The sequence below is a fragment of the Mesoplodon densirostris genome, chromosome 2, assembly GCF_025265405.1.
Source record: "Mesoplodon densirostris isolate mMesDen1 chromosome 2, mMesDen1 primary haplotype, whole genome shotgun sequence".
Lineage (NCBI taxonomy): Eukaryota > Metazoa > Chordata > Mammalia > Artiodactyla > Ziphiidae > Mesoplodon > Mesoplodon densirostris.
Window position 1 is genome coordinate 16,346,634 of NC_082662.1, and position 15,021 is coordinate 16,361,654.

The 15,021-nt window shown below is 47.3% G+C and overlaps 1 protein-coding gene across 1 annotated transcript; it reads right to left on the bottom strand.

Moving 5' to 3' along the window:
- Nucleotides 1–1,093: 1,093 nt before the first annotated feature.
- PLA2G2D (phospholipase A2 group IID) lies at nt 1,094–6,571 on the bottom strand. The gene is made up of 4 exons (XM_060080378.1): nt 6,484–6,571; nt 3,411–3,555; nt 2,661–2,767; nt 1,094–1,239 (listed from the first exon to the last, which is right to left on the bottom strand). The coding sequence occupies exons 1-4, from the start codon at nt 6,569–6,571 to the stop codon at nt 1,094–1,096; spliced, it is 486 nt and encodes a 161-aa protein (XP_059936361.1).
- Between the last annotated feature and the right edge of the window lie 8,450 nt (nt 6,572–15,021).

Here is a 15,021-nt window from a genome sequence, read left to right on the forward strand (position 1 = left end):
CCCCTTGAAAGGAATTCAGGGTGGAGAGCAGAAATGAGGCCCTCTGTGCTCTGGGAAAAACTGGCAGAACTGGCCTTTAGATAGTTAGATATTTTCAGGAGCTGATTTTATGAGTCCAATACTTGCATCTCCTCATATCTAGAAAAGCACTAAAATCCTTCATGGTGATTTCTGTTCCTCCTGACTAGCAGTAGCCTTCAAGAGACTAGCAGCAAACTTCTGTAAAAAATATGTGCTCGATGGCCTGTACTCCCCCTTCACCAAAATCACATCTATACTGACTTCCCCCCCTCTGCCTCTTTGGAGCAGTTTCTCAGAGTTATCTGAGGTACTGTCTCCCAGGTTGTAGTCCTCATTTTGCCCCAAGTAAAACTTAACTTGCAACTCTTATGTTGTGCTTTTTTTTTTTTAAGTCGACAAGCCCTTCCCTCAAAAAGTATTTACGGAGTCCCTTCTGGGTTCTGGGCACTGCTTTGGGCACCAGGGATGCAACTGAGTCCAAGACAGACATAGGCCATGCCCGCAAGGATCCCCAAGCTCCCAAGGGAGAGGGACACAGTGCCAGATAGTGCAGGTCCCAAACTCCGCCCCTAGCCTGGGTGGTGGAGGACCTTGGGGTTTTAAGAAGTAGAGTCATGCAGACAGAAAGATCAATATCACCCTTTAGAGAGGCCACTCCAGTGGCAGCTTGGATGGTGCATTGGATTGGTGGGGGGGACCTGGGGAGGGGGGTACCTGGAGCGGCAGTAGAGGGAGAAACTGCCAGACCTCACCCCCAGACCCCACGCCCAACGCCTGCTGCTTTGACCTAAACACCATCCCTGGGGGCTCCCTGGCCTCGGCTTTTCCTAAAACCCCATTCCACCCTCAGGGAAGACAGCTGCTGCTTGGCTGGGAAGATTTAGAAGGTCCAAGAGGCAAGGTGGGGGGTGGGGGAAAACCAAGACCCTCCCTCTTCCAGGGGGTGTTTTAAAGAAGCCAGGCTGGTTCAGGGGTTAGATCCTGGAGGGGTGGCAGTGGTCTTGCAGGACTTCCGGAGCTCAAGAAGCCAGGAGCGGGGGTAGGGGGCATGGCCCGGTGCAGGGGGCTCCTCCTAGCACGTGGGGGTCTGGCCCTTGCAGCTGGGCCGCCAGTAGTAACGCAGGTGGTTCTTGTAGGTGTCCAGGTTCCGCTGCAGGCAGAGCGCCAGCTCCTTGTCACAGGTGCACAGCTGCTGCTCACACCAGCTCCCCTCGTCAGCTGCGGGGTAGAGGAGGAGGGCACTTAGCATCTATCCCTTCCCCAGCCGGGGCAGGGGTGGCTCAGGGCCCCTGGAGGGAGAGGCTGACGGCAGCTCAGCCTTGCATGGCTTTTGGTACCCTTGCCAGCTACTCTGACTCTAGCTCTGTGACCTTGGGCGCGGGCCATGGCCTCCCTGTGTGCCATTGCTCCTTTGTTTACTCATCCCTTCAGAAAACAGTTGAGCACCTATCCTGTGGCAGGCCCTGGGGGGAAAGGACTGAACAGAATGGTCACGTGAGGTTCACACTCCCCTGGGGAGGGCAGATATCAGAGAACCACAGAAATGAGTGCCAACAACTGTGCTACCTGGGAGTGAGGAACAATGCAGGGGGCTACGAGATGGGAAACAGGTGGGATCTGACTCAGTGTCAAGAGCCATTTGAGCTGAGATCAGAAGGGTTTGCGGAGGAGGGGACTGTTCCAGGCAGGTGGAACAGCATGCGCAAAGTCTCTGGGGAAAGAGGGACCACGGTGCTTCAGTTTCATGATCTGTAAAATGGGGGTAAGAAGATCTGGACCTACTGTATAGCACTGGCAACTATACTCAATATTTTGAATAAACTATAAGGGAAAAGAATCTGAAAAAGAATATATATATATATGCATGTATAAAAGACTAAAGCAAGAAGGCAAAGCCCTCAGCACAGAGTAAGTGGTCAGTAAATGTTGACTATTACTGTTTTTACTGTTAATTTCTCAATTAACAGTGACAGCTAATGAGCCCATTCAACTCCCAGCCCTGGGACCTGCCACCTTTCTCTGTGCATGGACCCAGGGGCCAGGCGACCTGGGTTACAGCCCAGGCTTCGTCATTCACATCTGTGTGACCCTGAGCAAACAGTTCACTCTAGTCTCAGTTTCCTTGTTTGTAAAATAGAGATCACTAGGGTGGTCTGTCTCCTGGCTGGGCTGCTCTAAGGACGAATGATGATGAAAAAATTAACAGTAACCTCGATAGCCTGTACTTTACCGAGCATGCATCTGCAGCAGGCATCTGCAGGGCCCGTTATGTCTGCTCTCATTTTAGTTCTTGAATTGACTTTATGGAGTAGAATACTGTTATCTTCCTGAGTTTCCAGAGGTGGTTCAGAGAAGATAAGCAATGTGTTCAAGGTCACACAGGTCAATGGTGGGTCAGGGATCTAAGCTAAGGTCTGCCAGCCTTCCAGATCCACAAGGGGTCAAAGCCCCTATTGGACCTCTCCATACTCCTACCCCCATTCCTGCCTCTCCTCCACAGCCCAACTACCGCCACTGGACACATGAGAAAAACACAGAGTTTGAGCAGCTTGTGCATGGCCACACAGCATAGTAAGGCAATGCAGGCTAGAACTCTCTTCCTCGGCCTCCAACTCCAACCCTGAGGCCTGGGCACTCACAGCACTGGATGTTCCCCTGGGAAAACTGGTAGCTGTAGTGATCCAAGTGAATATTGCATTTGTGGTACTTCAGGTGATGGCAGCAGCAGTCATGGATGTGGCAGCACCTGGAGGGAGAGGACACGGGGGTGGTGGTGATGAGTCCTTGGCCAGCTCGGGTCTCTGGCTGCCCCTGCCCCAGAGCAGAAGTCGTGTGCCTGTCTTGGAAGAGTCAAGGCCTGCAGGGCCTAGTCTTCTTTCTAGCTAACTCTTATTGTTTCCCGTGTACCAGGCACCTCTTCTATCTATGAATTCTCTCTTAAGCCTTTTGACCACCCTATGATGGAGGTGCTTGCATGATCCCCATTTCACAGATGAAGAAACTGAGACTCTGGGAGGTCAAGCCACTTGCCCAAGATCACACAGCCTGTACGTGGTGGATGAGGGAACTGACCCCGGGCCTGGCTGGCTCTCATCCCTCCTCTGGCTGATCCCTAGGGTTGCTGTGAAAACCAAATGCGATCATGGCAAAAAGAGGTAAGACTTTTAAAAAACAACGTTCAAGGGCACTGGGAAGTGTGTGGGTGTTCTAACTAGTTTGGGGCTGAGAGTACAAGGGGGCCTTTAGAGATTCTGGGGAACCCTCCAGAAGGGCTGGGGCTGGATTGGAGCTCAGCGCAGTTCCTAGCACATAGTACCAAATGAATAAATGGATGGAGAGGAAAGGGGAGGGTCCCTGGGTAGTGGCAGGGCATGATTGGGAGGAGTTACCAGTCTGTGGCATCTTTGGGTTGGCCTTTGCCACCAAATCCGCAGTGACAGCCGTAGAACAAATAGGAGAAGATGGGTCTCTTCCCCGTCACTCGTCTGATCATCTTGTTCAGGTCCAGTATCCCGCCCTGGGCTGGAATCACACCTGTCAAGGAGCCCAGCCACAAGGAGAGGACATGAATCTAAGTGGAGGCCAGTGGGCTGCAGGCCTGGCACCTGGATCAAGCCAATGACCTTGGATAATAAAATGACAACAAACACTAAGGCTATTGAAACTATAATGATAGTTGGTGAGTGCTTACCATGCATCTTTTCATCTAGTGATGTATTGACTCCATCCATCCCATGAGATAAACACTTTTTTTTTTAATAAATAAACTTTTTCTTCTGGTGTATTCTAGATGTATGGAAAAGTTGCCAAGATCATACAGAGAGTTCTTATATATTCCTCATTCAGTTTCCTCTAATGTTATTATCTTCTTAGATAATTGTGGTATATTTATGAAAACTAAAAAACCAACATTGGTACAATAAATACTATTTTTAATCCTCATTTTAGAGATGAACACACTGAGGCTCAGTAACTTGCTCCAGGTCATAGTAGTTGGTAAATAGAAGAGCCAGGATTGAAACCCAAGGCAGTCTGGTTCCGTTCTCTGTCTCTGGGCATTGAGTTCACATTCTATAATAGGAAGACACCCTTCTTCTTACACTCACCCCAGCCCCCCAGACTCCCAGCACAGCCTGTAGAGAAATCCACACATTAAACAGTATGCATGGCTCTCGTGGGAAGCAGTGTGATTTAGAAATCAATGATTTTTTTTTTTTTTTTTTTTTTGCGGTATGCGGGCCTCTCACTGCTGTGGCCTCTCCCGTTGTGGAGCACAGGCTCCGGACGCGCAGGCTCAGCGGCCATGGCTCACGGGCCCAGCCGCTCCGCGGCATGTGGGATCTTCCCGGACTGGGGCATGAACCCGTGTCCCCTGCATCGGCAGGCGGACTCTCAACCACTGCGCCACCAGGGAAGCCCCGAAATCAATGATTTTCATGGATATTTTTCATTACAGTCATGATATCTGCTGGTTAGAGTTGATCATAAGGGGAACTTATTTTATTGGGAGAGAGGAATACATTATGTTGAGTTAGGAGAAATAAAATATATTAAGTCAATGAATTCAGGGGAGAATTTGGGAGAAACAGACAAGGTAAGAGGGGACTGGAATGTTCCTGTGTGCAAGCTAGGGAGATGATCCAAGAACAGAGATGGAGCCCAGAGTCTCAGGGAGACTGTGTTGGGGAGGCCCCCTCGGGTGACCCTAGTTTTGGAGCCCCCGCCCCGCCAAGTAAATGATGTTTTAATGAAAGTGCTACACTCAAATGAAGTAAGTAGTAAACAGGGATGAGCCCCAGATTGGGGAAGGTTGGGATGGGAAGAGGTGGGGTTGGGATGAACTCAGGCAGCAGACCAAGGGTTCGATCACAAGCAGGGTGCTTCCCTTGGGCTGCAGGTAAAAGTGACTGGTGGTGTCAAGGACTTGCAGGCAGGTCATGTCCCCAGCATGTGGGAATCCACAATGCCACTGCTGTTTGCCATGGTGCTATAGCTGTACAGGTGTTAAAGAGAAACCTTGCTAAATTTTGACCATCCTAAGGAATGACCCCAGGCCCTCTGGAATTCCGGATTCGGTGATAAGTCACCAGAAAGCAGCCCACTGCCAAGAGAGTTACCGTCCACCCTGGAGGCCAGCCAGGGACCTGAATTCAGAATCTCGCCTTTTTGCTGTACCTCTGTCCCCTCTAAGTCTAGCGCTTTCCATTTCAGCTTAGAAATAGCCACACAAATAAACTCACACCTGAATGATGCAGCTGTTCTTTGCCAGGCAAACATTAAATTCAACTTTGATCCAGAAGGCTTTTGGGTGGTCTTATGTCTCACAATTTTACAGTGTGGTCAACCCAGCCCTGGGAAACTGAGGAGCTCAACTTGTGGTCATGAGGGCTTCGGGCACTGGCTTAGCTTGACAGAAATACCTGCCTGGGTTGCTTTTTCCATCCTCAGTTGTCACTGAGGGGGATGGAGCCCTTTCTCCCAAGGGTTAGCGGCAGAGGCAGGAGGTGACATCACTACTATCTCGTGAATGTGCTGTGTGTTTACAAACTATTGCTCGCTTACAAACTATTGCTCGCTTACTATTACTTACACTTGCTAAACACTTTGTATATGTTTTCTCATTAGAGTCCTTCTAACAACCCAATGAAAAGAGTGCCATTGTGCCCACTTTACAAATGAGGATATAGAGGGGTAGGGGGACTTGGCCAAGGTCATACGACTGGGAGGTGATGGGCCAGTGTCTGAACGCAGGTTCATCTGTGTATTTTATCTCTACACTGTATTGCCTCTTTGCATCTGAGAGATGAATTTCTGCAGCTTGATTGCAATTTTCCTAATGGTTTTTACTGTAACCTTGGAGATGTGTTCCTCTTGAGAGTTTGGGAGTCCCCAAAATAACACAAAACCACATTTAAAAATGCAGATCCTTGCTCAAATCACATACTTTGAGATAGATCAAGAAACAAAAACGCCAGTTTGCTAGCAACCAGATTTGTACATTTGATCTGCTAAAGATCGGATGGAAACTGCCCCGTTTCCCAACGGCCAACAGAACCCTCTTCCCAGGTTCAAGGGAGATAATGAACATGAAAGAGTTCTAAAAATGTAGAGTGCTGTACACAGGTAACAGATTGCTATTATCTGGTCAAAGGGACAGAGGGGAGTAGATCCATTTCTGTAATTTGTGTCTGCAGTGCCAAAGGCATCAGTTCAGCTGGACCCCACTTTCTGTAGTTTCCTGCCTTCGTATGCCACACAGCTTGGCCGTCCAGGGCTCTCTGGCCGAAGCCACTGTTCCAGGGGACTGACAGCCACTGATGGTTCCTCGCAGGGGGCCAAAGAGTTGGGGACCACGAGGCCAGGGCAGTGAGGATCAGAGCAGCAGCTCAGTTTAGGAAAGAGATATAGGGCATCTCCGCTTCCCTCCCTGCCTTCCCAGCTGTGGGTCCTGTCCCCACTTACCAGCAAACACCACCAGCGTGCACAGCAAGGCAAGTCGCATGATCCCAGCACAGAGCAGTGGAGGCAGCTGCTGGAAGTCCCCTTCCATGCTGGCAGCCCTTAATATCAGATGCAACCCTACCAGAGCCTGCATGTACTCCTCCCAGCTTCAGCTCTGGACGAGGTCACTCATACTCTTTGTTTCCTCTTTTCTGGCAATGAGGAATTTTATTATTTTTGTTTCTAATATCTGTTTTTTCAACTTTTTTTTTTTTTTTTTTTTTTTTTTTTTGCGGTATGCGGGCCTCTCACTGTTGTGGCCTCCCCCGTTGCGGAGCACAGGCTCCGGACGCGCAGGCTCAGCGGCCATGGCTCACGGGCCCAGTCGCTCCGCGGCATATGGGATCCTCCCAGACCGGGGCACGAACCCGTATCCCCTGCATCGGCAGGCGGACTCTCAACCACTTGCGCCACCAGGGAGGCCCTGTTTTTTCAACTTTTTGATTGCAGAAGAAACAAGTTCAGCATAGAAGATTTGGAAAACATAAGCGATTAGAAGAAATTTAAAATCACTTGTGAATCCATTCATCATCATTAATTTTTTAAAAAAAATTGACATACAATGTGCAAATTTAAGGTGTACAACATATTGATACATTATAAATATAATATGAGTTGTCATTGTAGCAATAATTAGCACTTCTATCATGTCACATAATTACAATTTCTTTTTGTGGTTGGCATAATTAAGATCTAGTCCCTTAGCAAATTTGACGATTATAATACAACATTGTTGTCTATATTCACTGTACTATCTCTAGGACTTATTTACTACTTGTTGCAAGTTTGTACCTTTAAACAACTTTAGTCCTATCCCTCCCCATCCCCTACTTCCTGGTAACCACCATTTTACTCTCTGTTTTTACATGTTTGGTTGTTTTATTCCACATATAAGTGATATTATACAGTATTTGTCTTTCTCTGTCTTACACCTCACTTACCACAATGCCCTCAAGGTCTATCCATATTGTTGCAAATGGCAGGATACCCTTCTTTTTATGGCTGCATAATGTTCCATTGTGTATATATATACTCACATACATGACATCTTTATCCCTTCACCCGTTGATGGGAGCTTACGTTGTTTCCACTATTAACGCTTTGGTGTATGTCCTTCTGGTTCTATTGCTATATATATCTTTCCACACTTTTCCCTGACCGAATTAGGAAAATGTTACAGGTAGTACTTTGTAGTCTGTCTTTTCACTTACTAAAATAACTTGAACATATTTCTATGTTGTTAAATATTGTCCTGCAGAAATGTTTTGAAAGGCAGCCTTGTATTCCATTATATGACTATGCTCTTCATTTAACAAATCCCTTATTCATGGGCATATAGGTCAATTTCGTACTCTTTTAGACCATACAGTGGTACAGTGAAAGAAATCTTTGTTGTTAAATCTCAGTTTCTGCCCAAAATTGTTTATAGGATCTACTCCTTAAGTGAACTTGCTGAGTCAAAGCACACACACAATTTGAAGGCAGTTGATGTGTGTTGACTACTTACCCTGCAGAAGGTCTGCCCCAGATTACAATGGGAATCCTAATGAGGCAAATGGTGTGGATCCAGCCCAACTAGGGTGGAGATGCTGATGGCAGGACACACATGGCATTACAAAGGGATGGTCTGCCACAAAGGCTCCACTGGTAACATTCCAGGGTTTGATGGAAAGTCCATGATACCAGAAATTGGGTTTCTTCCATGCCGGTCAGATAGCTGTTCAAGAACACAGTGCATAGGCTGACCTCTTTGCTGCTAGCTAATCAGTCCACCCAAAAAAGCGAGACACTGCTGGGTATTCTCCCTGTCCCTCTCCCAGCCCTCTTCACTCTCTCTTTTAAATCTAATTTTCCTTTGTTCCTAGACTCAGTCACCAACTGATCATCTCAAATGTGAGAAAGCAATCTGCATGCAAAATTATTAAGCAGCAAGTAAATGAAATGTCTCTGGCATATTCTTTGACACTCCTCCCCTCTGTGTGCTCAATAGTCATTCCCTTATACTCTTACCAATGTGGGACCTTACTGTACAGTCTTCTAGATCTGGGGTCTTGATGGGACATAGGGCTACTCTCCAGAGCCCCAGCTTCCCCCAAGCTGGTATCATTTCGGCAGGAGCAAAAGTAGCCAGGATCTCTGCTGCTTCCAGAATAGATGCTACAAAAAGTTCTCAAAATCTGCTGTCCCAGAGACCCCAGTGCACAGCTGAAAGGCTGAGTTTGAGATCAAAGGGAATGTGTTAAAACTCTGGCTTCTTCTCTTACCAGCTGTGGGACCCCGGGCAAATCACCTGACCTCATGAGCCTTGGCTTCCTCATTTGCCGAATGGGGACAATGTGGGGGCAACAGTCCCTCCCTCCTCTGATTGCTGTGGGGTTTAGAGAACACATGCACACAGCACACTGCACCAAGTCTCACCCACAGAGATGATGCCATTATGGTGACCACAACACGTGCTATGTAGCATCACATGGAGATGAAGAGGCCGAGAGGTGGGATTCGAACTCAGGCTGCCTCCCCAGTGTTCCAGCTGCTTCGCTGGGAGAAAGCTGCTCGGCTCCGTCTTCCATTTCCTCATGTGTGAAATGGGGCAGTGAAGCAGTGTTACTGAACCAAACTTGGGTCTTCTTGCCAGCATACAGTAAAGCCAATCTACTGACCTCGGGCTGTGGTGAACCAAAGTGCATCATTTATTGCAGGGTGCCAAGCAAGGAATCCAGGCTGCTAATGTTCAAAAGGCTTGAATTCCTCTGGTGGCTTTCAGGGAAAGGTTTTTAAAGACAGGATGAAGGAGAGGGGGTTGCAGGGTGTGTGATCAGCTCATGGACATTCTTCTGATTGGTTGGTGGTGAGGTAATTGGGGGTCAATCTCATTAACCTCTGGTTCCAATCATTTGGGGTCTGCTGTTAATCTGCTGTTAATCCTATCCACTCTATCATCTCAGTGTATTTTTTTCTCCCTAGAAATGTGATCTGGGTTTTAAAAAAAAATATCTTCTGTTTCTAATTAACCTGCTCAAGCTTTCCTCTATCTTCTTAAACATATAGAATATAGTTATAACAACTGTCATAATGTCTTTATCTACTAATTCTATCATTTGCGTTGTTCTAGGTCTGTTTCTATTGATTGCTTTTTTTTTCTTATTATGACTTTTAGGTCACCATTGCTCATTGTTATAGAAAATACTATGGGGAATTCCTTGGTGGTCCAGTGATTAAGACTCCGCAGGGGGCACTGGTTTGATCCCTGGTTGGGGAACTAAGATCCTGCATGCCTCACAGCATGCCCGCCCCCCAAAAAAAGGAAAAGAAAAGAAAGCACTATGATAATAAATCTTTGTCTGTTTTTAAAAGGGGGTTTCTTTAAACTAGGTTTTCAGAAGTGAAACTGCTGAATTAGAAGATTGACGCGTTCTTAAACTTCTTCCTCTTTCTGAAATTGGTAGGAATTTCGAAACTCCCTTGCTTCTGGTTCCATCAGCAGCATATAATAGTTGGAACTGGTCATTTCCTGAGACTTGCCAGCAAGTCTGGATTTTTACTTTCCTGGAAACAGTGGGGAAAACACTTGGTGATACTATTAGGCCACAATCCATCAATATGTCCAAGTGGTGGACAGAAAGGAGCAGGAGAGGACTTAGACACTGAAGTGCAAATTCTATTAAGAATAGTTACCATCAGCTGGGGCTCAGAGAGGTTAGAAACCAGCCTAGCGTCATACAGCAGGTACGTGGCAGAATTTGGGTTAGAATAGAGGTCTGCCAGAGCTGCCCTTACTATGTGCTGGGCACTGTCCTAAGTGCTCCACAGATAGTAAATGTAAGCAGGTACTGCCCTAATCCCCATTTTACAGATGAGTCCTTTTACCCAGGGGCTACTTCCTTGCCCTCCCAACATAGATGGAGAAGAGCTGGTAGAGCCTGGAGACTGCTGCCCCCAGCCTCAGTGCAGAGAAGAAGGTAGACCCCCATCTCCTAAGAGACACCCCCATGGGGTGAGAACGTGTCCTTTTAGCCAGTGACCAGAGTCCTTCACGTGATGCATCCCTCCCCGCAAAGCCCCATTTACTGAAATGATCCCATTGCCTGGATTCCATTCATGATGAAACCTGCCAGAGGGGGTTAGAGATGCAGCTCAGAATTACTGAAGGTTTGCAGGGGAAGAGGAAATTTAAAGAAGCTAGGCTTAGCTAGAGATTATCATACTAAGTGAAGTAAGTCAGACGGAGAAAGGCAAATATATGATACCACTTATATGTGGAATCTAAAAAAAAAAAAAAAAAATACAAATGAACTTATTTACAAAACATAAACAGACTCACAGACTTTGAAAACAAACTTATGGTTACCAAAGGGGAAATGTAGGGGGAAGACACAAATTAGGAGTTTGGGAGTAACATATACACACTACTCTATACAAAATAAATAATCAACAACACCTACTGTATAGCACAGGGAACTCTACTCAATATTCTGTAATAGCATATATGGGAAAAGAATCTGAAAAAGAATGGATTTATGTATATGTATAACTGAATCACTTTGCTGTACACCTGAAACTAACACAACATGGTAAATCAACTACACTCCAATATAAAATAAAAATTAAATTAAAAAAATAAAAAGAGGAAAACAGGTAAAAAATAATAAAGAAGCTGGACTTCCTCAGGGTCTTCTGAACTTCATCTCTGATACCATCTGGCAGGGGGCGAGGAGGGAGGGAGAGAGCTGAGATTCCTTTGTGGCGTAGTGACCCACTTTTCTCCACCTGCACCCAAGCAGAACTGAAGTAAGTGAATTAAACAACCAGAAACCACTCAATGTCTGTCTGCTGCAGAATGGTAGATGGCGTGATTACATCACATCGACAAACTACAGCTACACATAACAACCCGGAAAAATCTCACAAACATAATGCTGAATGAAAAAAGCTGGACACAAAAGAGTACAGGTTGTAAGAGAGATTTATATGACCTTCCCAAATAGTCAAGCTAATTGGTGCTTTTAAAAGTCAGGACAGGGCTTCCCTGGTGGTGCAGTGGTTGGGATGTCCCCTGCCGATGCAAGGGACACGGGTTCGTGCCCCGGTCCAGGAGGATCCCACGTGCCATGGAGCGGCTGGGCCCGTGAGCCATGGCCGCTGGGCCTGCGCATCCGGAGCCTGTGCTCCACAACGGGAGAGGCCACAGCAGTGAGAGGCCCGCGTACCACACACACACACACACAAAAATTCAGGACAGTGGCTACCCATTGAGGGGCGTGGTGACTGGAGGGGTTTCTAAGAGGGTTTCAGGGGTGCTGCTGATACTCTGTCTCTTTGGGTATTGGTTACATTGGTGCATTCATATTCTGAAAATTCGTCCAGCTGTTCACTATTGTTTCTTTTGGCGGCACCACACAGCATGTGCAATCATAGTTCCCCGACCAGGGATCAAACCCATACCCCTCCAAGGGAAGTGCAGAGTCTTAACCACTGGGCCAGGGAAGTCCCCAGGCTGTTCACTTTTGATTTGTATATTTTCATGTATATGTTATACATCCATAAATTTGAGTAATAACAATGATAATTAGGATCCTGACAGTAAAAGCAAGTGGACTCAAACTTCACTAGGAAGTATTGGCTTGGCCAAAAAGTTCATTCGGGTTCATTTTCCCCGAATGAATTTTTAGCCAACCCAACACTTCAGATACCCTTCTAGATGATCACATATCCTTCTGGATGATCAGATAATCTTTCTAGATAACCCAATATCCTTCTAGGTGATCCAGTATCCTTCTAGATGATCAGATATCCTTCTAGATGTTCAGATAGCCTACCAGATTATGAACAACTGAAGTTGTGTAGTAGAAACAAATTTCTACTTTGATATCAGGCAAATCTGGCTTCGAATTCTAGATTATTCATGGCATTACTTTGATTACATTACTTCATCTCTGTGAACCTCAGGTTTCCCATCTGAAACTGGGGCCAATCACGCTTCCTCTGAGGCTCGTTGTCATGATTACAGGTAGAATGGTTGGCACACAGTAGGTGGTCAGTAAAGGCATGGCACCTGGTGACCCCTCTGCCCAGGAGAAAAGAGTTTAAAGTTCTGACCTCCCCTCACACCTCAGGCCCAGAGACTCTTGCTTCTAAAGAATAGAGTTGGTCACAGAGCAGGGAATTTCCACTTTGACCTCTCAGACAAGTGGCCACAGAATTACTTTCAAAATCACTCAAAATCCCCCTCCAGGCAGCTTCAAGTTGGTCATTGCTTGAAGGTTCTTCTTGTGTTCAGACTTGGCCTGGGCCCCTGCTGCCTTCCTCAAGGTCGCATCATCCTGGAAGGCAGCAGAGCCTGGGTGTTCAGAAGGGGGTTAGACAGGCCTGGTGTGGATCCTGACTCCCCCTCTGCTTTCTCCTCTGTTAAGTGGGCTGGAGGAACATGAGAATGTCCAGCTATCAGAGTTCTTGTGAGGATTCTGAGACATGGGGCACGGACGGTGCTTGTTGCAAAGGGCAGGTGTGGGTGGGGCCTGGCACCACTTTGCAGGAGTTGATTTGCGTGGAGGTGGCTTGATCTGCCTCAGGAGTTGGGGTTGTGACTGTGGACACCAAGAGATTTGTCTGGTGGCTTTGGCCTGAGCCCTGTGCAGAGAGCTCTGCAGAAACTCCAGGCGTAGGCTCTGGTCACTGGCAGGGGCTCTGCAGGGCACAGGGGACAGAGGGGTGCAAACGTGGTGCAGGATGGGTGCGGCTCTGAGGCTGGAGGGTAGGGAGACTCCACTGGGCCCCTGAAGGCCCACAGCTTTGGGGTGCTGAGGCCTCCAGGAACAGCTGCGGAGGTGGGTTTGGGGAACAGAGCAGGAGACTATGAGAGCCTGGGGTTCCCAAGGCTCCCTTGGAGACTCCCAGAAAGAACGGCAAGGTTTTACTTCGTGGGGACTTAGGGAGGGGCTGACTTATGTGGGCCAGACAAGAGGCATTTCTTACTGTTAATATGATTCCCCCAGGGGCCCACAGCCTGTTGAGAGATGGAATATTTCCTGCCATATCAGTAAACAAAGGATGTCACGTCATCAGCGATTGCAGCCCCCCAACGTGAGCCAGTGAACCCTGAGAAAACTCAGGAAGGGAAGACTGCCTGCCATCTAGCAGCCATCAGACTGCAGCCACTCCCTATGGCAAGCCCTGAGGAACCTCAGGATATGAAAACACAGGACACTGGCCTCAGATAGCTGAGGTGCAGATCAAAGGAATGATTTCAGTGAGCCCAGACTCCTGCATCTTCCCATACATAGAAAAAATGCTAATTCCTTAACTTGGGATATCTGGTTTTCTTTAATTAACAGTAATCTTTTGATCTTCCTGACTACCTGTCCTTTGTTGCAAAACTCCTATATATTCTAGCTACCCACCTCCGGGGGAGCAGTTCTCTCAGGGTTACTTGAGATGTTGCTTCCAGGGCTTGAAGTCCTAAAAATTCCCACAGAATGAAACAGGACTCTCAACTTTTAGGCTGTGAATGTTTTTTTTAAAGTCGACACTCTTGAGACCTGGTGGAAGGGTATACCCAAGAGACACATCATTCACTCCATAGGAAATAGCAATGTTTTGCCTTTTACATGAGGTCTTTGATCTCACCATGTGTATGGTGGGTATTGTCTGTCCCATCTGCAGATGGGGTTAGTGGGGCTCCGAAGGATCAAGCCACTTCTCAGGCAGAGCACTGGCCAGACCCGGTCTCCTCCCTTTGAAGTCTGATTCTTTTCCAGTGGGGCATCGCCATGGGCTATATGCACAATGGGTGGTGTTATGGGCTGAACGTGTCCTCCCACCCTGTAAAATGTATATGTTGAAGTCCTAGGCCCCAGTATCCTATTTGGAGATAGGGTTTTTAAAGAGGTAATTAAGTTAAAATGAGGTCATTAGGGTGGGTCCTATTCTAACATGACTTGTGTCCTTATAAGAAGAAGAGATTGGGACATAGACAGATACAGAGGGACAAACCATGTGAAGACACAGGGAGCAGATGGCCACCTGCAAGCCGAGGAGAAAGGCCTCAGAAGGAACCAACCCTACTGATACCTTGATCTCCGACTTCCAGCTTCTAGAACTGTGAGAAAACAAAATTCTCTTGTTTAAGCCCCACACTCTGTGGTGCCTTGTTATGGCAGCCTGAGCAAACCAACACTGATGTTAAGAGAGCCCAGAAATAATAATGGATGCATAGGCAGGCTTCCTGGAGGAGGTGAGCAGCTGCTAGTCATTGCCCTCTTTCTTCTGCTTGGTCCTCTTCCCCTCCCCACAATGTCCACATGCACCGTGCCTGCAGTAGAGACCTGGTCTGAGGGACTGGCCTGGTCCTCAGGCTGCTGCCTGTAACCAGGCTTTCCCTGACTCACAAGGCTGAGTCCAGCTTGTTGCCTCAGTTTCCGCCTCCATAAAATTGGAATAATGTCCTTTGATGTCTCCCTCCTCCAGGGTCAACTGCTTAATGATTAGGAATTATTTGGCGAT

Coding starts and splice junctions, on each gene's coding strand:
- PLA2G2D (XM_060080378.1), bottom strand. CDS start 6,571: ATGGAAGGGGACTTCCAGCAGCTGCCTCCACTGCTCTGTGCTGGGATC. Junction 2,768..3,410: donor CCCAAAGATGCCACAGACTG/GTAACTCCTCCC, acceptor CTCTCCCTCCAG/GTGCTGCCACATCCATGACT. Junction 1,240..2,660: donor CCAGGGGAACATCCAGTGCT/GTGAGTGCCCAG, acceptor TCTACCCCGCAG/CTGACGAGGGGAGCTGGTGT.